The 23,939-nt window shown below is 33.7% G+C and overlaps 1 protein-coding gene across 7 annotated transcripts in view; it reads left to right on the top strand.

The window, feature by feature from the left end:
* Positions 1-23,939, top strand: part of SCAF11 (SR-related CTD associated factor 11) — a 73,131-nt gene that overhangs the window by 37,261 nt on the left and 11,931 nt on the right. For 6 of the 7 annotated variants that reach the window (XM_089920579.1, XM_022572392.3, XM_089920581.1 and 3 more), the window contains 5 exons: positions 4,288-4,365; positions 7,542-7,642; positions 9,570-9,631; positions 22,917-22,975; positions 23,226-23,335. In XM_089920579.1, the coding sequence (XP_089776705.1) occupies positions 4,288-4,365; positions 7,542-7,642; positions 9,570-9,631; positions 22,917-22,975; positions 23,226-23,335 (410 nt within the window). Of the gene's footprint in view, positions 1-36; positions 206-4,287; positions 4,366-7,541; positions 7,643-9,569; positions 9,632-22,916; positions 22,976-23,225; positions 23,336-23,939 lie in introns of all 7 variants that reach the window. The other variant, XM_089920582.1, reaches the window with a different exon arrangement.

The raw sequence follows: 23,939 nt of genomic DNA, 5'->3' as shown, positions 1-23,939 counted from the left end.
AGCACTTACCTTTAACACTTGCTTCTCTCTCTCTAGGAGGGGCTATCGGTAGGCAGCCTTTGTGATTGAGGATAGAGCAGCAGCAGGAAGCAAGAAATATTAGAAATCAAGAATCCTGAATTCCCAAATAAGGAAGGTTTCCTGTTCTTACATTTAAATATGGGTTTATCTGAGCTGGGAATTTACAACGCTTCAGAATACTAGGGTATGTTTTACTGAAATCATTAGGAAGATTATTTTTTTCTATTGAAATTGCCTCCTTAACTGATATAACCTCAGTACAGAGCATTCACAGTAAAATGAATGCTCTGTTTTTTAATACACATTACATTGTAAAGTAGTGATCAAATTCTGTTAATTTTGTAGCTGTATCACAAAGTTGAATGATGATATTGGATTACTTTGACTATGAAGCTAATTAAATTAGATACTTGAAAAATTATTGAAATAAAAGTCATTGTCAATTTAAATAGGTGAATAATTGAAGGGTATTTTTGTTGTATATAAGAACTCAAAATGGTGAATAACCAAAGGGTATTTATTTTTGTTGTATACAAGGAAAATAAAATTTGGGATAATTTCCTTTAAAACTAAAAATATATTTTAAAGAAGAATTAAGTATATTAGATAAAATTTTTCAACATTAGTTTTAAATGTGAATTTTTTAAACCACACAACTTAAAAACTAAATTAGTTATTTTAGTGACACAAACTCTGGAAAGTGAGATTAAAATATCTTTGAGATTTTCTGAATGGGTATCTGCTGGATTATAAGGATGAAGATTCCTTAGGAATGCTTTAAAATTAGGCCAATGCAAACCATTTTTTAAAACCTTTTTTTTTTTTTACTTTCCTATTAAAGCTGTTTGATCATCATGTGATATATAATTTTATGCTTTAGTACCTACTGATGACAGTGTCTTTGCACTTTGGCTAATATGCTAATGTAAAGTAGCCTTATATTTTTCTTACGTTATACATTAACAAAAAATGAAAGATCCATTTAGTTTTTAAAAATCTGTTTTGATTTCTTTTTCATTAAGTTCTTTAGTCACTATTTATTGAGGTATGCTGTAAAGACTTAACTCAGGATAACTGAATTTCTTTTCTGTTTCCCGTTTGAAATGCTTTGCTAAACTGTTTTAAGGTCAGAAATGGATATCATCATTTCTCAGTAGCCATAGCAAAGATATTTTGTCTACTATAGGTAGCTTATTTTCTGACCTATGCTTTTTTTTTAATCTGAGGAGGATAACCTGCTTTTAAGAAATTTTTCTGACGGTAAGCCTGAGCCAAAGAAAATCTGTTAACTTGTTTTCTAGGGTTAAGTAGATTATTTTTAGGAAATGTAAGTATATACAGATTATCATAATAGATAGCAGTAGTTTTCCGACTACTATTTTTTATTTGTTTTCTTTCTTTTTGTTTTTGAAATAGCAGTGGAACCCTTTCTCCACATGAAACCTTAGACAAATCCATGACAATTATAGTTAAGGAAAAAAGAACAAAACCAAAATCTTACTCAGAACCCTAATACCTGTCACAGATCAAAATGGAACGGCTCAGGTTAAAACTCTTGTCAGTTTGAACATGGGAAAGGGAAGAGTGCCATTTAGCTGTTGTCAACAGAGGAAATTTAATAAAGAAGAAAATGGGATTGTGTAATTTCAGAGTTTTTGAAAGGTTCAATGCATCTGATATAGAATGAATTTCTTTAACACAGTGGCTTTCTTTGGATCTTCGTAAGTGTTACAACTTGAAATAGATATTTAAAAATGGAATAGTTTAATTTCCATATATGTCATGAACTTTGAAAATTCCAACAAGAAAACTCACTAAGAATTCAGTCTCTCACATGTATATGTACATCATATTGTGAGTTATCTTTTTGTTAGTGAACCAAGCTTTTTTATTGTTAGTGCTGTAAAGCTCATTAATATTTAGAAGACTTTACACAGTACTTAGTGTATGCCATTAATTACTGTGAAAACCTCAGATTATTATTATCCCCAGTTTCACAAATGAGACAAAGGAAGGCTATGTAATTTGCTCAAGGTTATACACAGGACAAGATATAAAAATAGACAGTAAATCCAGAGCCCTTACACATGCCTTAATAATTTTTTAAAAAACATTGAAGGAAACACATTTTATTATTGTTTTATCTTTTTTTTTCAAAGATTTTTTTTTTAATGTGGACCATTTTTAAAGTCTTTATTGAATTTGTTACAGTATTGCTTCTGTTTTGGTTTTATGGCCACGAGGCATATGGGATCTTAGCTCCCTGACCAGGGATCAAACCCATATCCCCTGTATTGGAAGGCGAAGCCTTAACCACTGGACTCCCAGGGAAGTCCCTGTTTTATCTTTTTAATGAATTTTATCTAAATTTACCTTTAAAATAGAAATACAAATATATTTTGAAACTTTAGTAAAAATAAATATTTGAAAGTTTCCACTTTAAAGTATTATTTTGAATTATAAATGTGTTAATATAACCTCTAGTCTAAGAAATTTCATGCAGTAAATGGTAATATAAACAACAATCACGTAGTTATGATGTTGAGTTCTTTGAACTAGAATTGCTATTTGTAATGCATTATTAAAAAGCTGTGGACAGCTTTGTTGCTACTTGTAGCAAAGCTTTTTAAGGTCAAATTTTCTGTAGGGAGTGTACTAGCATCCTAAATGCATAGTACTTGGAAGTAAGCTGAGCTGGGTTCTACCAGTCTGAATTGGTTTAATATAGTCAGGAAAGTCAAATTTCCTAATTCAGATACGGTGTAGAGCATTTTATCAAGCCCTACCTACTTAAGAAAAGAAAAATCACTTTTTAGCAGAGTAGTAAAAAGTAACTCTGTTTATACTTTGGCTGCTTCCAAAGTGACTCACAAGCTTTGTGAAAATGTATTATATGATCGAGGGCCACACACAGTCTGTTGTACTTGTGCTTTGTGTAAGCATATCTTGATATGTGCCAAAGTCCAGAAAAGCAAATATCACATTTTTCCACTAGGGAATATAGGATAATTTATCAAAACTTCATTATTATATTATCTATTAGACTATTGCTATTAAATTGCTAGAATCCTGTTTTACTTTTATAACCATAGGTATTAAAATACCGCCTTTCAGCATTTTCTTCTTAGGCTACAGAATCTTCCCTTTTACCCTAGTAGACAACATACTTTATCTTAAATTATTTAAATAATATAAGCCTATTCCTGTACAAACATTTAATAGTATTATCAGAGAAACTCAATTATAGTTGATGCATGTTAATTTTGAAAGTATAGGAAATATATTTATGTCAAGATAAAGATGATTTAGAATTACAGAGTGAACAAAGGACAATTTTTCTTAATTTATAAAGAAAGCCTACAATTCACTTTGAAAAAGACCAGCAACCTAATAAAAAAGTTAGGCAAAAGGCATGAGTAGACAGTTTAAAGAAAAGGAACTTTGAAGAGCCCTTAAATGTGGAAATATTTTCAACCTTACTCATATAAAAGGAAATGTAAATTAAAACTATATGACATACCATGCTGTTAAGAATGGGACAGCTCTGAAATAGTAATATGAGCCAATTTAAAATATGTAATTAAGAGAAAAACAAGATTCAGTTCAGCATCTGAATTATATTTTATATTTAAAAGATACACGTTATGCATAAACATTGGGTATCTCTAAAAGGATACATAAGAAACTACTTTCGGAGAGGGCATCTACATGGCTGAGGGAGCAGCAGAGGAATCCTTGCTTTTCTTCATATCTACAGTTTTTTTTATTGCTGGTACAACTGCCTATTCAAAATTATTTTGGGGGAAAATATTGTCATCGAATATTAAAATCTATAAGGGACCTGTCCAAGCCATTCCTTTCACAGCTTATTTAGAGTTACTCAAGTGCTTTGGATCAGAGAGGTAGTGATTTCAGCCCAGCTTTCCTTTCATTATAGCTGTAGTACTCAACTGTGCAACAAGTCTTAATAGGTATTATCTTAATAACAAAGATCTTATCTCTGATCATCGTTGTATTCCACTTATTTAGCATACAGTAGGTGCTCAGTAAATGTTTGAATGAATTTTTAAAATTATGGCATTTATTACTTTGTGGAGTAATACAGGTGGAAAGTATTTCATCTTTATCTTTGAAAGAAGAAAAAATTATTTTTCTATGGTTTCCTCTTCTGGTGAAAAACTTACCGTAAATGCGTTTGTTATAGTTTAATTTTGATCTGTTTTAAAGAGACATTCGTAAAGTTATAACTTGTTCATCATTTTTCAGACACTGGCTTCATGTCCTATTGACCGGAAACCTTTTCAGGCGGTGTGTAAATTCAGTGCATTGGAAGGTTGTGTTAAGGTAAGGTTTAGATTTTATTTTGTAAAACAAACTCTTTAAACTTAATTGAGATGATTTTGCTTTAAATTTCCAGTTTGAGTATATTTGTGAATTGTTCAACTTTAATGTGTTTAATTTCCATTGAAAAAATGTTTGAATGGAATATTAGATTCAAAGACAAACCCCCACAAAAACTTAAGTCCAGAGTACCTGAAAATTACGTTTTCATGAAAAACATAATGTTGAGAAGATTAAACAAAATTAAATATAAAAGGGTGTCTTTGTTCTTAAATTCTGGTGCTTGAAGGAAACTGAGTTTAATTCGAGAAGAATAAGGGGGTTTGTGAAGATCTTGAGAGGGACTTCTCATGGTTTCAGTGTTGTCATGGGCAGATGACTTCTTTCGTTACTTACAATTTTATTGTAATGCTTAATCCTAGTCACATTCTTGAGATTCACATACCATGCTGATGTTACTTATGATTAAGAGCCATGATTATGATTTGTATTCACATTTATTTTTGGCTTACAAATAAAAGAAGAAGAAAGAGATAGGAACATATTCCTGAGTTAATGAATAAAAAGTGAAAAGAGAGTAAGTAGTAATTTACGTAAAGTGAAATGTGTAAGAAAGATGTCTTGAGGTTCTCATTAGTAAGTCAGGAATGGTATACAGTTAAAAATGAGAATACTCAATATATACATATATGATGCCATTGATGGGAAAAACAAACTTCCCAAGTAGCACCAACACTTTGGTTGCTATCTTTGTGAATAGGAAGGGGCATGTAAGCAACATAAAACTATTTAAGCGTTAGATGTTCTCAGTGTAGGTGTTTATAATTTGTTTTGATATATTTTTTCCAGATAAGTCTCAGTGACATAAGGTACAAATGAGATTGCAATTCAAATAAAATGACATGTGAAAGATACTGCATGTTGTAATTGTGTTAACTCTGGACATCTATACAAATTAGTATATATCTTGGAGAAAAGATAAAACGTTATATATGTGTGTGATAGTATAATCAAAATTAAAGCAACACTTCTCTGAAAGACATGTTCTGTTTTTCCAGACTACGTATATTATGTTGCTGAAGATTCTTTAGCATGAACTAGCTTTCAAAGATATTCTTCTGTAAAATTTTGTTCTGTTGCTTCATGTGAATTTTGTTCTGTTGCTTGGAATAAAAATTTATGTTTTATTTAATAGGGTTTGAGTGTTACTTAAGTTAAAAGCTTGGGGGAGTGTTAATCTAATTTTGCCAAACTTAAAAGGTATTTCTTATCATGTGTGATATTATCCATATATTCTTTCTTTTTGTTTGAATTTTATTTTTTTATACAGCAGCTTCATGTTAGTCATCCATTTTATACACATCAGTGTATACCTGTCAATCCCAATCTCCCAATTCATCACACCACACCACACCACACCCCACCTCCCACCCCCCACCCACCCCCTTGGTGTCCTTACGTTTGTTCTCTGCATCTGTGTCTCAGTTTCTGTACTGCAAACGGGTACATCTGTACCATTTTTCTAGGTTCCACATGTATGCGTTAATACACGATATTTTTTTTCTCTTTCTGATGTACTTCACTCTGTATGAGTCTCTAGATGCATCCACGACTCTACAAATGACCCAGTTTTGTTCCTTTTTATGGCTGAGAAATATTCCATTGTATATATGTACCACATCTTCTTTATCCATTCGTCTGTCAGTGGGCATTTAGGTTGCTTCCATGACCTGCCTATTGTAAATAGTGCTGCAGTGAACGTTGGAGTGCATGTGTCTTTTTGAATTATGGTTTTCTCAGGGTATATACCCAGTAGTGGGATTGCTGGGTCATACGGTAATTCTGTGTGTGGCATTATCCATATATTCTTAATATCTTCCTTTGCCCTTTTACTTCTTTTGAATCTTTATTATCCTTTTCCCTTTACAATTAAACTCGAATGGGTCATATATAATTGCTTATATTTTCAACCACTTGTTGGACATCTCCATCTAGAATACCAAAGGAATCTAAATATTAACAAACCCCAAACTCATCTCATTCCCTGCGCCGTCCCCTAACCCCAGTTGTATGGTACCATAATCCCAGTCACCCAGATCAAAAACATCTGGGAGTTTTCCATTTTTTCTCTTTGTCTTATTTTTGCCTGTTCCTTCTGCACAATGTCTTAAATTTGTTCCCACGTCATTACCTCTTTGTAGGCCCTCATGCTGTCATCTAGACCTGTTCTACCAATAGAAATATACCACAAACCACTCTATAATATAAAATTTTTAGTAGCCGCATTAAAAGACCAAAAGGAAACAGTTAAATTGAATTTTTATAATTTATTTAATCCAACATATCTAGTGTATTATCTCAACATGTAATATTTTAGAAGAATTATTATTGAAGGATTTTATTTTTTGTTGTTGTTTTCATTGAAATTCGGTGTATATTTTACACTTACAAGTACATCTCAATTTAAACCAGCCACATTTCACATGCTTAAAAGTATGTGGCTAGTGACTATTGTCTCATACAGTATAGATCTACACTGTTATAAGAACTTTTTTCCAGTTTCCTGACTTTTATAGTTTCCCTTAACTGGTTCATTCTCCATATCACTGCCAAAGAAAACAGATTTGATCATCTCATTCACATGCTTTAAAAACTCTGTTTTCTGATTCCTATAGAATTATTTTCTTATTCAGGACCCTTTACAGTCTGGTCCTAATACATTGTATCAGCTTCATATCCTGCTAATTTTTTCTTCCCCATCTGCATTGGCTTCTTAACTGTTTCTTATAACTGTGTTCCCTCCATTTAGAATATTTTTTCCTTATACAGATTCCTACTCATTCTTGAAGACCAACTCATAAATCATCTACTCATTAAAGTCTTCTCTGATATCCTCAAAGTCAGTTCTACATGTATACAAAGATCTGTGTTTATATTTGTTATGAGCACTTAATCTATTTACATGCCCCTCTCTTACTGTTATGTTTCCCCAGAGCTTAGCACACATACTAAGTTTATAGTTTAGCATGCTTGAATTAATAAGCATATGTATTTGGGCTGCACGTTCATTCAGATAATTTTGTTTCTTTAATTTTTTGTCCTTTCAAGGGAAATGTGTAGGTTATCATTTGTGATGCCAGATTATCAGTCTAAATAGGTGATTTTGCTTTTTCTCACAGGTTCACATAAAAAGACAGTTGAGAGAAACAAATGACAAGAAAAATGAAAGCTCTTTTAAGAAACAGCTGTCCTGTCAGGAAAATTCTAAAAGCTGTATGAGGTTAGTGCTGAACTTCAGAAGTGGAATCCAACTGTGTAGAATCAGAAGATAGCTAGTAAAATGAAAAAAAGTACTTAAAAAAATGAGGTTTTCTGTATTTAATTTGAGGTGAGGTTTAAATGTATTTAATTACTTCTTTTAAGGCACACCCTTGATAAGTTAAGGAAGGACCAGCTGAAATCTGAGAATATAATTTATTTGACCTCTATCTTCGATGAATTAGTTTTTTTTAGTTTTTTCCTAATTTGTTTTAGATTGATATTTTTGTACAATAAAAGTTACAACAGTGTAAAATTTCTGTAAAATTTTCTGAATGCTTATGCATTTTTGTACATATCACAAACAAATATGGATAAGCATTGGTGCACAGCCCACATTTTGAGTAACTGCTCTAGTATTTATGGACAGAAAGTAGAAAGTAACTAAAGATATAGTACAACATTCTTCATGAGACAGTTGTAATTGAAACTACTTATTATCTTTCTCATTTTGTTTCTCTGTGTTATAGCAGACACTTGCTACTGCTATAACAAATGTTTATTGTTTAAAAAAATTTTTAAACACGTTTGGATTTGTTTCATTAACTGCTATTGTTAAAACATAATTGCCTAGAAATACTTAGTACGCAGGTTTAACAGATATTAACATATTTTTGAATTAAATTGAATTAGTAGTGTACTGGAGATTCATTTATTATTAATACTTAAAATAACTTCTTACAGTACATTTAAAATTGAAGCCCTTTTTGATCTGAAGTATATTTAGAGCTGTCCAAAAGTTGTCAAAGTCATAATTAAATCTATGATTCATTAGTACATTTCATCAGAATACTAATATCTTAAGAGAGTAAATATATTAGTTACCAAAACAGTTAACAATATTCCTTGAGATTTATTGAATCATGCAACTAGTTTAGAACCCTGTAGCTCTTTAGAAGTTGTAGACTTCTGGGAAGTTACAGACTTCTTTTGGTAATCCTAAGAAAACTATAGACAACTACTATCTGAAAACATACTTAGAGATAAAAGTTTTTAGATTTTAAGGGATTCCTGGAACACTCAGTTCAAGAGCCCACCCATAAAGCCAGTTAATAACTGCAGTAGAGCAAATTTTATTTACAGTTTCTTTTAATTATATCTGAGTCAGCTTTGAGTCTTCCATTTATGGTTATATAGTAAATAGCACATTTTTCCCAAGCATAGTGAAGAAATACCTTTTGCTAGCTTCATTATTGATTCATCTCCTATTCTTGGCTGTGACAATGTCATAGGTAGGCATTTTTTCAGAATTACCCAGTTCTCTTGGCTCGTGCTGAGAGTGCAGTGCTCATCATTGTATGACCTGTGATAGGGTCATACGGTGGGTCTAACAGAGCTGAGGTAGTCCACATGCTTAACTTTTTTCTCAAGGACTGTGGTAGAGGGATGGTATAGGGATGTAATGCAAAATACTAATGCAAAATAATAATTTGCTTTTGCTCACCAAGTCATACCCTTAATGATTTCTTACAAGGTGGAAAATCTGTCAGCTATTAGATTTTTACCGTACATTATTTTGGGAGTCTTTTGGATGTTTTTAGAATTCCTCTCATTCAATCTTATGTTTATGAGGCATATGCCTCATTTCCTGCACTTAGAAGATATCCCATTCAGTGTTGCCTCTCCCTTCTAAAGCTGTAAAACTCCTCTTTCTGATAGTTTCTCCCAGTTCCAGGGAAAGGGATTGCAAGAGTGTTTTGTTTCTTGTTAGTGAATCTCCATTGCAGTCATTGGAGTGGCAGCTAAGTGGGGAGTCCAACTAATCATGCTTTCTTTGCTAAAATTTAAAACTTAGTGCATAATACTTTCAATTTGGTGGGCAGTGGATTGAAAATAAATGAGCAAAGTAACAGTTTTCTCTTATTTCATCTCTTTATTGGTGTTTACAGAAAAAAAGTCAAAAGAGAAGATCTATTAAGTGCAAAACTTTATGACTTGAAGATGATATACAGTAAGTGACTTTCTTGTGTGTTCTACCTTTTTTTGTTTCTTACTTTAATGCTTGTGCCAGAGTTCTTGTAAGTAATATTTTGGCTTGGAAAATAGTCATGCACAGAACTCTGCTGAGCTCTGTACACTGTATTCAGTCTTACATAAACTGCTTTCATGGAGTCATTTATACTGTTTCCTGCCTTTTTTGTTTTCATGCTCAGCTGTAAGGAGGGAAGGAGAGAGTGAATGAGTGTGTGTGTGTGTGTGCGCGCGCGCGCGCGCACGCATGTATGTTGGGGAGGAAAAGGAGAAAAGGATGTTTTCCAACTACTTGGTTAGCAACCTACATCGTGGCCCTACTCCATTCATTAGTGCAGAAGTCCTTATGGGAACTGAGATGAAATACCTTGTGGGACAATAACTGTAAGCAGTAACAAGAGAAGCCTGTGACAGTGAGAAGGTAATTCATAGTTCCCAGAGGAAGTTGTGGTTTGGCTTTGAGCCACACTTTTAATTTGAAACTTTATTTGGAAATAAAGCATTTCTTATATATTTATCTAAATGAGCATAGATATGCCTGTCTCTTGTTGTCTAGTGTATGGTTCTTTAATACAGGAAAGCTTTGCAGCAGGGCCTGAGAAAAATGGCACTATAGTGCTTTGTGACTCTTTGGAGCTCAAGCGGTTTATTCTTGTTACAAAGAACAACTTACTATAGGCTAATTGTAAGCAGGGAGAAGTGAGCATTTATTTTCCAGGCCAGGTTATAATTAATTTCTATTTATAGATAGAAAGAATTAATGAATTCATTGTTCTTAAAACTAAATAATAATCAACTTCATTTTTTATACGTTTGAATACCAAGTTTGGTTGTTGTTGTTATTGGCTTTTTTATTTGAATTAACATGATCTCAGGATTATAGATAACCCCAGATTTACAGATTAATGAATGTCTGTCTTTGATAATTTACTCTTAAAGTGGAATTTCACTATAAGGACTTTATGGTTAGATAAGCATTTTTCTTTTGTTAAAGAACTTTAGGTATCAAAACTTCTTTGTTTTTATGTGTCATTGCTGTAGAATAGCATCCTTTTTAATGAATAGCCTTTGTTTGGTAATTCTAGGATCTGATGTAAAATTTACTGCTAAGGAAGAGTAAATGATGTTATAGATTTTCTCTAGATAATCTGGCCCATTCTCCCTATGATAATCTTAGTTTTAAGACTACTGTAATTTTCTTTATGTATCTCCTGCCTGGATTTATTTTTAGAGAGGAAAACATAGGCAAATCTTAAATCTATAGTGCTTCAGTATGGTGAAGGCCATTTATAAGACTCTGATTCATTTGGATTTGAGAATTTGTTTTACTATTCAGAATATAAAATACTAAACAAGTTTTCAGGGGACATCGTAAGCCAGTTGAATAGCTAATTTTTTTCCTTCCAATTTATGTATATAAATATATATATATACATATATAAATTATGTATATAAATTATGTGCATAACTTATGTATATTACCTATGTAAATTATGTATGACATATACAACACTAAGTTTAAAGTGTACAGCATAATGATTTGACTTACATACATCATAAAATGATTACCATGGTAAGTTTAGTGAACATTCATCATCTCATATAGATACAACATTAAAGAAATAGAAAAAAAAATTTTTATCCTTGTGATGAAAACTTTTAGGATTTTCTCTCATAATGACTTTCATGTATAACATACAGCAGTGTTAATTATATTTATCATGTTGTACATTACATCCCTAGTACTTATTTATCTTATAACTTGAAGTTTGTACCTTTTTACTTCCTTTATCCAGTTCCTCCTTCCCCCACCACCTGCCTCTGGTAACCACAAATCTGATCTTTTTTTCTATGATTTTGTTTGTATAAGTGATATCATACAGTATTTGTCTTTCTCTGTCTGACTTATTTCACTTAGCATAATTCCCTGTAGGTCCTTGCATGTTGTTGCAAATGGCAGGGCTTTATTCTTTTTCATGGCTGAGTAATATTCCATTGTGTGGAGTGTGTGTGTGTGTGTGTGTGTGTGTGTGTGTATCTCACATCTTCTTTATCCATTCATCTATTGATGGGCACTTAGGTTGCTTCCATATCTTGGTTATTTTTATTTTTTTTATTATTATTATTTTTTGTGGTACGCGGGCCTCTCACCATTGTGGCCTCTCCCGCTGCGGAGCAGAGGCTCTGGACGCGCAGGCTCAGCGGCCATAGCTTACGGGCCCAGCTGCTCCGCGGCATGTGGGATCTTCCCGGGCTGGGGCATGAACCCGGGGCCCCCACATCGGCAGGCGGACTCTCAACCACTGCACCACCAGGGAAGCCCTCTTGGTTATTTTAAGTAATGCTACAGTAAACATGGAGGTGCATATATCTTTTTGAATGACTGTTTTTGTTTTCTTTGGATAAATACCCAGGGATGGAATTGGTGGATCATATGATACCTCTAGCTTTAATCTTCTTTCTCAAGATTGTTTTGGCTATTCAGTGTCTTCTGTGTTTCCATACAAATTTTGGAATTATTTGTTCTGGTTCTGTGAAAAATGCCATTGGTATTTTGATAGAGGTTGCATTGAATCTGTAGATTGCCTTGGGTAATGTGGTCATTTTAACAATATTAATTCTTCCAGTCCATGAACATGATATATTTTTCCATCTGTTTGTGTTGTCTTCAGTTTCTTTCATCAGCGTCTTATAGGTTTCCAAGTACAGATCTTTTACCTCCTTAGTTAGATTTATTCCTAGGTATTTTATTCTTTTTGATGGAATTTTGAATGGGATTGTTTTCTTAATTTGTCTTTCTGATAGTTTGTTGTTAGGGTAGAGAAGTGCAACAGATTTCTGCATATTAATTTTATATCCTGCAACTTTACCAAATTCATTGATGAGTTCCAGTAGATTTTTGGTGGCGCCTTTAGGATTTTCTATGTATAATATGTCATCTGCAAACAGTGAAAGTTTTCCTTCTTTCTTTCCAATTTGGATGCTGTTTGTTTCTTTTCCTTGTCTGATTGCTGTGGCTAGGACTTCCAAAATTATGTTGAATAATACTAGCGAGAGTGGGCATCTTTGTCTTGTTCCTGATCTTAGAGGAAAATGCTTTCAGCATTTCACCGTTGAGTGTGATGTTCGCTGTGGGTTTGTCATATATGGCCTTTATTATGTTGAGGTGTGGTCCCTCTATACCCACTTTATTGAGTTTTTATCATAAAGGGGTGTTGAATTTTTTTAAAAGCTTTTCTGCAGCTATTGAGATTATTATATGGTTTTTACTCTTCAGTTTGTTAATGAGTATCACATTGATTGATTTGTGGATATGGAACCATTCTTTCATCCCTGAGATAAATCCCACTTGATCATGGCATATATGATCGTTTTACTGTACTGTTGAATTTGGTTTGCCATTATTTTGTTGAGTATTTTTGGGTGTATGTTCACCAGTGATATTGGCCTTTAATTTTCTTTTTTTGTGATATCTTTGTCTGGTTTGGTATTAGGGTTGCTGGCCTTGGAAACGTTACTTCCTCTGCAGTTTTTTGGAATAGTTTGAGAGGGGTAGATATTAACTCTTCTCTCAGTGTTTGGTAGAATTCACCTGAGAAGCCGTCTGGTCCTGGACTTTTGTTTGTTGGGAGTTTTAAAATTTTGAATAGGTAATTTTAAATTATAGTTCTTAAAAAACGTATTTCCTGCCAGAAGGTTAACATTATCCAAGGCCTGTAACTTAATGCCATGTCTACTTATGTTAAGATGCCTGAAGTCATTTGTTTGGTTTAGGATAGGCAGAATATTCTTTATACTTTATGAGTGGGTAGAACAAGAGTACTAATACCTATCATGTAATTATTAGCAGATGTCTTAACTGAACAAGTCTGGATTGAGTTGAAGGGTATTGGGTACTTACTGATTACCCATTTAGATTTTTTTCTGTGATGTTGCTTTTTACTTGTGGCGTTTAATACATCTTACTAAGACAGTTTTTCTTCCAGCATTGAGATAGATTATGTACCTGATGAAATAGCTTACATTTAGTTATCATGTTTAATGAAGATTATTCAGGTGTAAATTCTAAATCCATACTCACCACATACTCAGTATGAGAAGTTTGTACTAGGAGAGCAAAAGGGAATTGAGATGAACTCATTCATTCAACAGACTGAAGCAGCTCTGGACTCTTAGGGTTGTAGTAATGTACAAAAGAGACAAAGTGCTTGCTAACAGAGTATCTTTTGTGGACAATAAAGAGATAAATGTATAATATGACAGGTGTTATACGTGCTTCAAAGAAGAATAAAGTAGGGTAAAGGGACAAAGGATGATGACGTTCTGGAGGTGATTATATAAGGCATCAGGGAAAGCCTCTTGGATTAGATTATATTTGAACAGCAATCTAGAATAAGTAAGGGTTCAAGCCATAAATGTATCTAGAGTGTTGCAGGAGAGGGAAGAGCAAGTGCAAAAGCCTTGAGACGAGCAATCATGGTATGTTCAGAGAATAGCATGGAGGTCAGTATGACTAGAACAATTGAATTACGTAGATGGAGGAGGAAGAGTTAAGCCATTGGCTGGGAGGTCATTTAACGCCTCCTAAATGGCAAGCATTTTCAGGGATAGTATGGACTGACATATTATTAAAGGATCTCTGGCTGTGAAGGAGAGAATAGTTCATAGGAGGGCAAGGTCCTCATAGGAGGCCTGAGAGACTAGTTTGGTGGCTGTGTTCCAAGCCACAGATTATGGTGGGTTGGGCCAGGAAGATATTAGTGGAAGTGGTGAGAAGTGGCTCAATTCTGTAAATGTTGTATTTCAGAGGTGAAATTAAAAGGATTTGCTGATGGATTGGATGTGAGGTAAAGAAGTCAAGGGTGAGACTAAAGTCCTGGCCTGAACAACTGTTAAAATGGAGTTGCCAGTTACTGAGATGGGGAAGGCCAATAGAATGTTTGGGATGGTATAATAAAGATTTCTCTTTTGGACATGTAAGATGCTTACTCTACAACCAAGTAGAGATGCTCTGAAAAAATATGGATGTTTGCATGTCATATGCAAAAGGTTTTTTCATCTTTAGATTGTTTTAATGGTAATTGGTTCATGTTGATATGTGAATTAGTGTTTGGGGCTTAAGTCATATTGATGGTTTCTTGCAGTTATCATTTCTTTCCCCACTCTTGAGTTTGGGCAAAAATGTTAATAAAGACCATGATCAGAAATAAGACTGGAAAAGGAAGGTTGAGGCTGTCATAGAGAGTTGAGCAATAAAGCTAAAATTTCTGCATATTATCTTACAAGGAGTAATGTTATGCAAAAAGATACCATTAAAGGTTTTTTTTCACTGGATTACAATGTGGTGAAACCATTTTAGGAAAACTTGGTAAAAGTTACTCCAAAAAGATAGGAAGCTAAATATCTGTTTGAAAAATTCTGGAGCTGTCTCTTTGTTCTCAGGCTGTGTTTCTTTTTTGTCTTTATGACTCATTTAGTATACGCCTTACTTGATCAATTCTGAGAACCCTTTTTTTCCCCCATTGTAACATCTCTGAAGTAGGATTCTATCTTATCATTTGTCTCATATGATCACTGTTGACCAAGCAGCTGCATAGTTGTCACTGCCTGTGATTGTATGAACATACAAAGTGCTGTCATTAAATCTGGAGAATAGATAGCAGAAACTTGGGAGAAGATCCATAGATAATCCTGGAGTTTTCTTAACCCCTAGACCTCTAACTGAGAGAGAATTGGGGGAAATTCATCAGACACATGCACCAGCATTCCCGAGAAAGTCATAAGTTGGCTAATTCTATTAAGTACATACTTAACTGCAAGGCCAATATAAGAGGCCAGCACCAATGATTTAGTTCTTGTATGGATTTCCTGAAGAATCACCACTGTTCTTTATTTTTCTTCCAGCTTTATTGAGATAATAATTGATATATACAGCACTGTGTAAGTTTAAGGTATACAGCATAATGTTTTGAGTTACATACATCATGAAATGATTATCACAGTAAGTTTAGTGAACATCATCTCATATAGATACATTAAAGAAATAGAAAAAAATTTGTTTCCTTGTAATGAGAACTCTTAGGATTTACTCTCGAACAACTTTGAGGTATAACATACAATGGTGTTAATTATATTTATCATGTTGTATGTTACATCCCTAGTACTTATTTATCCTATAACTGGAAGTCTGCACCTTTTGACTACCTTCATCAATTCCCCCTCCTCTCAACCTTCATCTCTGGTAACCACAAGTCTGAGCTCTTTTTCTATGAGTTTGTTTGATTGTTTGTTTTTGAAGTATAATTGACCTACAACACTGTTAGTTCCTGGTACACACATAATGATTTGATATTTCTATACATTTCAAAATGATCACCATGATAAACCCATTTACCATCTGTCACCATACAAAGATATTACATAATTTATGGACTGTATTCTCCACAAATCACCACTGTTCTTGATAGCATAGAGGATGATATCATGTGAAAAATGGTCATCAACAAACTTGGGTTGAAAAGTAATTAGAAAAAGTTGGATTTTGCATGTAAAGAAGTTTTATGAATGCCTTAACCAATTTATTATGCCTGTATATTCACTTTTATTAGTCAATTAAAAACTGTACCTAGGTCTATATTAGTTTCCTAGGGCTGCTGTAAAAAATTCATTACAAACTTGGTGGCCAAAACAGCTTGGTGGTCAAAAACAGCTCTTTCAGTAATTCCGAAATAAAATTTCTAAGTGATGAGAAATCACTGTGACCCAACTCTGATGCAGAGATTGTGTTCTCCAAATAACATTTCCTAATAAAAGAACCAGGCCTCCTTGAAATAAATGACTGTTTCCAGGTTTGAGATAGTAAATAAATAAGATGTGCCTAGAATATTTTTTTCTTAACAGAAGGCAAGGAAACTTTCAAAGCAGTGCTAGGATTGTAACAAAAAGTCTCAAGAATCAACTAGATTGGGCTCCCTTTAGGCAAAAATGGAACAATCTGAGCATGAAGAGGATAATAACTTCAGTAACTGTCAAGGACAGTTATTGAAACCTGTCAGATATGTTTAAGTTCATGAGTTCATTATGCTACCTTATAAGTAAACAAACACAAATTGGTCTATTTTAGAGGATGCTAGGAAGTTAACTCATTTTTAAAACCAATATATGAAAGGAAAGATACAAGCATCTACCTTGCCTTTTGTATATAAACTATACATCAAGGTAATTGAACAGGTAGTAAAGGAAAGTTTATTTATTTATTATTTTTAATTTTTTTTTGCGGTACGCGGGCCTCTCATTTCTGATTAAGAAATCTAACTACTAATTTATAAGACATACAAGAGACAGAGATGCGTGTTAAGTGACAAGGAGATGCAATCAACAAAATGTAGACCATAGACAAATGACCTGGTTTCTTCTGTCAAAAAGTTCCAAGGAGTTTAAAAGTGGGAGAGGGAACCTGTAGATTAAAAGAGACAAAAGAAAGATTCAACTAGTCACAGTTGGATTATTTGGATCCTTATTGTGACATGTTGTAAAAAGAAAGTAAAATATATATATATAAAACTTTAAGGACAGTTGGGGAAAATTGAACTTCAGGTGTTTGGTATTAAGGAGTTATTGGAAGTTTTTTGTTTACTTGTAATAATAGTATTAATGTTATTTTTTTCCCCAAAGAACACTTATATTTTAGAGTTATTTACTGAAATAGTTGTGCATTAAAATGATATGATGTCTAGAATTTGTTTCAAAATGACTTGAGAAGGTAGTAGATAAATTAACAGTGGATGTGAATTAATAATTGTGGAGGCAGGGATATGGGTATAATGGAGTTTCATTATGCTATTTGCTCTATTTTGTGTTTTTTTGAAACTTTCTGTAATTAAAAAAAATGTACTATGAGAATTTAATTGGCCATTTTCCCCTGATAGTGGTGCATAAAATAATTCAAGTTCTTACGTTAACTTCAATGAAATAAAGTATATTAGCTTGTTTTGTGGCTTTTTTTTTCTAGTAAGATTTTAAGTTGTGAATAGTTGTGTTTTCTGTATGGCATTTTCCAGGGTATCATACAAAGTGGTAATGGTAATTAAGTACTTAGTATTTGATTGTCCTTGGCTGTAGCTACCTGATGATAAAAGGTAACTGATCTATGCCTGTAACAGACAGCAAACAAACGTCAGAAAGCTTTAGTAATAAAAAGATGCGTGAAAATAAAAGACAATTTTAGGAAAGTAGTTTTCTCTTGAAGGCAAAGAGACTGAAACAAAGATTAATATAAAAGTAAAATAACTAAATGTTAACAGTTAAATCTGCCCTGTAGGTGTCATTTTTTGTACTTTATGGAATGTTCAAAATTGTTCATAATTATAAATTTTAAAACAATTTTAAAAGGCTGAATATCTTGGCCAAGATCACACAGTTGGAGCAGACAGAATTTGATCCAGTCTTCTGACTCTTATGTCTAATGCCTCTTACCACTGCAGAATAATGCTGAAGTATGATATTATTAATATTACTCATCTTAAGCCTCTCACTTTGTGGCTGTCCACAAGCTTTATAACTCAAATTATCGTCTTTTTCTAATGGCTCGATATAAATAGCAGACTGCTCCCTACTTAGTGGACCAATTAACTTTGTAATTAACTTTATTTTGTGTTTCCTTTCAGAAATGTAATAGAGAACAGGTTTTGTTTTTGTTTTTTTTCAGGCTCAAGTTTATAAGTCATAACTATAGGAATAGAACCTTTAAGGGTTTTAACCTTTAATTTTCACATTGACATTTCTTAGATATCATTTATTAACAAACTGCCTCATTAGAAGACCAAGAGAATCTGTAAAGTTACTTGTAATTGTCTCAAAGTTTAGAGGCAATAATGAACCTATCATGCAAAAGAGAAGCAACCTTGGACTCTTAAATGTAGGCATTTGATGACTGAGCAAGGAACTAAGATGAAAGTTAAGGTGAAGGTAGAGTTAGTGGGAAGTTGTGCAAATTAAGAACATTTTTATGTATTTACCTAGTTAGACTGAGCAGGAACCATGGTGCCCAAAGGATAATTTAAATTTATTTTTATGAAAGAACTTCTTGAGAAAATATTATCTGTCTTTTTATGATTGCTTGGCTAGATTTCAGAAGCAATGCGGTTTAGTGTCTTTAATTTTTTCAAGTTTTTCGAAGTTTTTAATTGGGTGCCTGCCAAGTACTAGGCTCTAAGCTCAGAGCCTTTGTTATACTGGTTCGTATTGTAGAAAAAGATGTTGTCATGAAACATCTTTTGGGATATACTGAATTCAAAAGAATGAGATAAGCTTCCGGTTAAGCATAACAGATTGAGCACCTGTTTAATTCTCTTATCCCTCCTAGAACCCTATGGAAATGACCATAAAGGAATGAAAAGAAAATTAAAATTTAAAGCCAGAAAGATAAGAGAACTAGAGAGAAGGGACAGCAGATAAGAGATGTCCATAAAATAGAAGCTTGAAAATGGTTGTTTGAGGTGAATGGTAAACTGTCTTAGCAGAAAGCTGAAGCCCAAACCTTTCATGGAGAGAGTGGGGTTAAGAATCAAATCAGTTCACGTACCATAGAACCTTAGTCTTGGGTCTGGGGGCCTCTATTCTCTCTGAAAGCAGGTATATGCAGTTGTGCTGAAAAACAGAATTGGTTAAATTTTTTAAAGGAGAAGTTTATCCTGCACATTTCTGGCCAGTGTAGGGGAAGGAGTCTATGCAGGCAAAGACTGGAGGCTTACTCTCCAGAATGAGTGGTTGAACTAGATTAAACCGTAGCACACATGGGGGTAGAGGAAACAACAGTAAAGAAAAGGAAATTAAGTCAGATGTTGAGGCCTCTAGTTCCCTACCCATGATCATTTCCCAAAGCACTTGCAATCTTGCTTGTTCCCAAAGTGGGAGATAGAAGGTATCTTCCAGGATACTGTCTTGCCTAAAAGACTTGGAGATACTGCCATTTGGGTGTCTCTGAATGAAGCAGCCAGGTCTGTGCTTGATCACCTTACAGTGAAAGCCATTGAAAGGCGCTGACCACCCATCCACATCATCTTCAATCAGTATTTTAGTGTCCCGCAAACAATCAAGGATCACCAGAGATTTGAGGGAACCTCCAATATAATAGAGATCAATAAAGAGACAAAGGAAAGGAACCTGATAGAAACCCAGTGCTGGGAAACAGGGAACTACTTGAAAGTTAATATCCTCAGAGATAAGAGAAGGGATATTTCATCAGTGAGACAAGAAAAGACTAAAAAAAGAAAACCTTTGGAAATTTAGAATATTACAGTAGAAGTTTAAAATATTGAACAGAAGTGGAAGATGAGCTTAGAAACCTCAGAAAGTGGGACAGAAGTCAAAGAGGTGGTAGGGTATTAGTTCATGAGGTTCCGGTACTGAGTACTAAAATTCCAGAAAGGAAAAATAAAAGGGAGAAATTTATCAAGAAAAATACAACAAAAGAAAATTTCCCAGAATAGTAGAGTATGAGTATCCAGATAATTAACCTAATACCTAGTAAATGAGGAAAGAACTATACTAAGTGCTTTATAAAATCCTAGAACTCTGCATATAACAATATTTGAAGAGCTTCTAGAGAGAGAAAATAGACCATGTGTAAAAGAATGTTGTCATCAACAACAGATGGAGCAGTGGAGCACTGCCTTGAAAATTCTGGGGAAAACAATTACTAACCTAGAAAATTCTGTACACTACCAAACCATCAGTCAAGTGTTAGGGCAAAATGAAGACATTCTCAAATACATAAGAGCTCAAAAATTCATTCTCACACATCCTCTCTCATAATTATACTGGAGGATATGTATGTGTCACTTAATGAGAAAGTAAACAAAGGAACAATGTGAGGTTCAGAAAATGAGTTCCTAAAAGAAACAGAGAAAGGAGAAAAATAATGAGTTTCGACTCAGGAAAAAAGGGGATCGTGACTACGATGGAGGATAGTCTCAGAATGACGGTTGAACAGCAGCATTTAGAGAGCTGTCCGTTCAGATTGGAGCAAGACAAAAGAAGAGTATTTCCAAGAGAGTGGGGAGCAAACTTGATGGATGAATTGATGTATTTGAGTGTATTAAGAGGAGATTTATACTTTTGTTGTAGAGTTAGCTAAGTTAATGGTAGATAATATAATTAAAGAAAAAAGAAAACAAAGCAGTCATTATCCCTAGGAGAAGCAAGAAGTTGTGCAAGAAAAGTAATCATAATTCAGTACATGGTTCAGCCGAGAATGTCTGTATAGTTATAATTATGTAATATTGCTTATGTCCAATGTTGATATATCAAAAGAACATTAGGGTAGAGGAGCAAAAGTCTTTATCTTCTATAGAAAAAAAAATTGGAAAATATCTGAAACCAAAAAAATCAAGGTAGAGTAAGCATGTTATTTAGAAATAAAGAGGTGAAATATGAGAGGAAACAGCTAAAGGATTTGATGAGTGCTTTGGTGGAGCTGAAATCAGGAGTGGGGATTGCTGTAGTTTTTTTTTTTTTTTTTAATAAGTCTAGAAATGCTGTTTGACTTCTTAAAGTATGTACATGCATTACTTTGATAAAAATTAAATGAAAAGATGTATCACTGCTGTCCAAAGGATAGATTAGTAGAATGAACTTGTGAAATGGTCTCTAGGAAACCACAGTTTAGACAAATCCACCATTGGAGCTGCTCATAATCACCTGAGAATTACCTTGAAATATGTGAAATAGCTTTTGGACGAGATTTTCATACTTAGCATTGGCCAGAAAACTAACAGAGAGCATTTCATCTGTGGTGGCTTCTTGACATAGGCTTCCAAGTGAAGGAATGCTGTGTCAGCAGTATGTACTTATTCAGTATTGAGTGAATGAAACCTGAATGAGAACAACTTAGCACCCTTTGGGCGTAAAAAATACTGTGTAGCTACAACACAGCAATTCTCAGTCTAGTTGAAGGAAATTGTTATTTCTAAGAATGTGGCTGGGTACCTATCACGCATTTTTATTCCTGGCTTCTTTAACCACTTGAAAAAGTCAGTATCATCTTTTAGATATACATCAAAGGGTAGGAAAATAAGTTCCTGGAACTCAGCCAGCACCCCTCTCCCCAGCATGACATTTCATTTGTTACAGCAGTTCTGGGTGGGACGTGTGTGAAGGATGGATAATAGCATGAAACCATACAGCTGTTATATAGTAACTTAAAAGGAAATTAGTATGTTATTAAGTAGAAAGTAGACTGTTACCAACTGGACTGACAGAAGAAACCCAAAGTACTTACAATCTTGCAGTGGCAGGAAACAGGCCTCCCAGTCAGTCAGGTTGATTTATTTTGAACAAAGTTAGTAGGGCCTTTGTGAGACAAGTTTGGCTGGAGATTGAAAGACCAGTTGTTGATTGTACTGTAAACTTTTCCCAGAGCTCTGAGGAGAGAGCAGTGGCAGTACCAGCAGCAGTTTATTGCAGACAAGTGTATTGATAGGTAGAGATGACTAATAACATAGGTTTGATGATAAAGAAAACCAAGAGCAGTAATCTATAAAGATGTTAACACAATTTTTGTGGTTAGCAGAAACTATTCCTCCTTTATCTTCCTTAACCTGGAAGTATGTATCCATAGAAATAAATTTTCAGATGGGACAGGTAAAACCAAAAAATAAGTCGTAAGCAATACAACCAAAAACGTTGCTGTAGCAGAAAGCTGTTTTAATCAACACTTCTACTTTTCCTAATTCTATAAAGTTTGAGGAGGAAGGGGGAGGGTACTTAATTGAAATTGGTGACTGTGGCCAAATGGTAATTTATGGTTGACAAGGGCTGATGGCCCCAGTTCCCCTGGTCAGCTTCTACTTGAGGTGAGTTAACAGTACCTGTTGTTTAGGTCATAACTTGAAAGGATATATTAAGTGCATTATTGATATTACATAATTTGACTTCTTTTATATGCTTTTCATTATAGGATGGTTTAAGTTTGCACATGGTGCCAGAAAATATTGACTAGAATTTTAATACTTAATGCTCCGAGCATAGCAGTTTTACATGCTTCACTAGTTTTCTGTATTGCGCCCTCTTATATTTTCCTTTTGTCTGTGGCTTAACAAGATAAAATTAGCATTAAAAAAAATTATATAAATGCAAGTACTGTTATTTTAAATACAACTTTTCTACACATTTTAACCTTCTCTTGTCAATATGCCAGTATCCATACTCGTTTAAAACCTTTTAAAATAAAAATTAAGGTAAGATCTTTTTGTGTCTTTGTACAGGAAACTCTAAATACAGTGAAATGGGAGGAAAAGAAAATGCAATAATAAAGACAAATAAGGTTTGTTGAAATAAAGAAAAATATTTTTCGTAGATTAATAAGTTTATTATTGTTTTGGTACATAACTCTAGTGCCTCAGGTATATCAGAATATTTAAATATAACTATTGGGTGGGCCAAAAAGTTCGTTCGGGTTTTTCAGTACGATTTAACAGAAAAACCTAAATGAACTTTTTGGCTAACCCAATATTACCTACCTATTATGGAAAGATTTTGTTTGCTGTAACACCAACCTCTCTTTACTTTTCTAGCCTCAAAGATCAAATCCGTGTACAAATCAGTGCTTCAGAAATTTTTTCTCCAATATCTTCTCTTCTAGTAGTCACACTGGAGAATCTTCTTTTACCAGTACAGCTTACTGGTTAGTATTTTCTGCTTTTAATTTATGCTTTTTATATTTGATATTTTAGTTATTAAAGTTAACTTTTGGTAGAAATTTAAACTTGGCTCAACAAACATTATGAAAGCACCTTGTTTTATGTTTTTGTTTCTTTTGGCAAATAAACAAAGGGAAACCTGTTACTTTGTGACCCTCTATTATGCAGTGACTGCCTATCCTAGTGGTCTTCCTTTTCCTTAATAATAAATTTAGTTGTTCTACACAAGGTTTTTATGTGATAGAGAAGTAGGCTAGTTGTTAAATGATGAGGGAAGTACCTAATAAAGCAGAACACTTTCAGAGTAGACTCAGTCATCTTTGAATCTTTTAGTAACTGGCATTATAGATCGTGAGTAGATATTTGTGGAATTTGAAGATTAAGTTGGAGTTTTAAAATCACATGGAGTTGGTTGAATGAACGAGACAGATTAAGATTGTGATTTAATTTTAGAGGTTGGCAAGGTACCAAAGAAAACAATTACATCCAAGTAGCCTTTTGAAAAACTGAACTGTACCCATTTTTAGTTACAAAAATAACCATGCCTTCCTTTACTTTCTTCTTTTGTCTTATGCTTAGTTTCAGATG

The sequence above is a fragment of the Delphinapterus leucas genome, chromosome 11 (assembly GCF_059928025.1).
Source record: "Delphinapterus leucas isolate spDelLeu-1000000601 "Yukka" chromosome 11, BTC_Dleu_Yukka2, whole genome shotgun sequence".
Taxonomy (NCBI): domain Eukaryota; kingdom Metazoa; phylum Chordata; class Mammalia; order Artiodactyla; family Monodontidae; genus Delphinapterus; species Delphinapterus leucas.
Note: the sequence above shows the minus strand (reverse complement) of the source record. Positions and strands in the feature narration are given on the sequence as shown.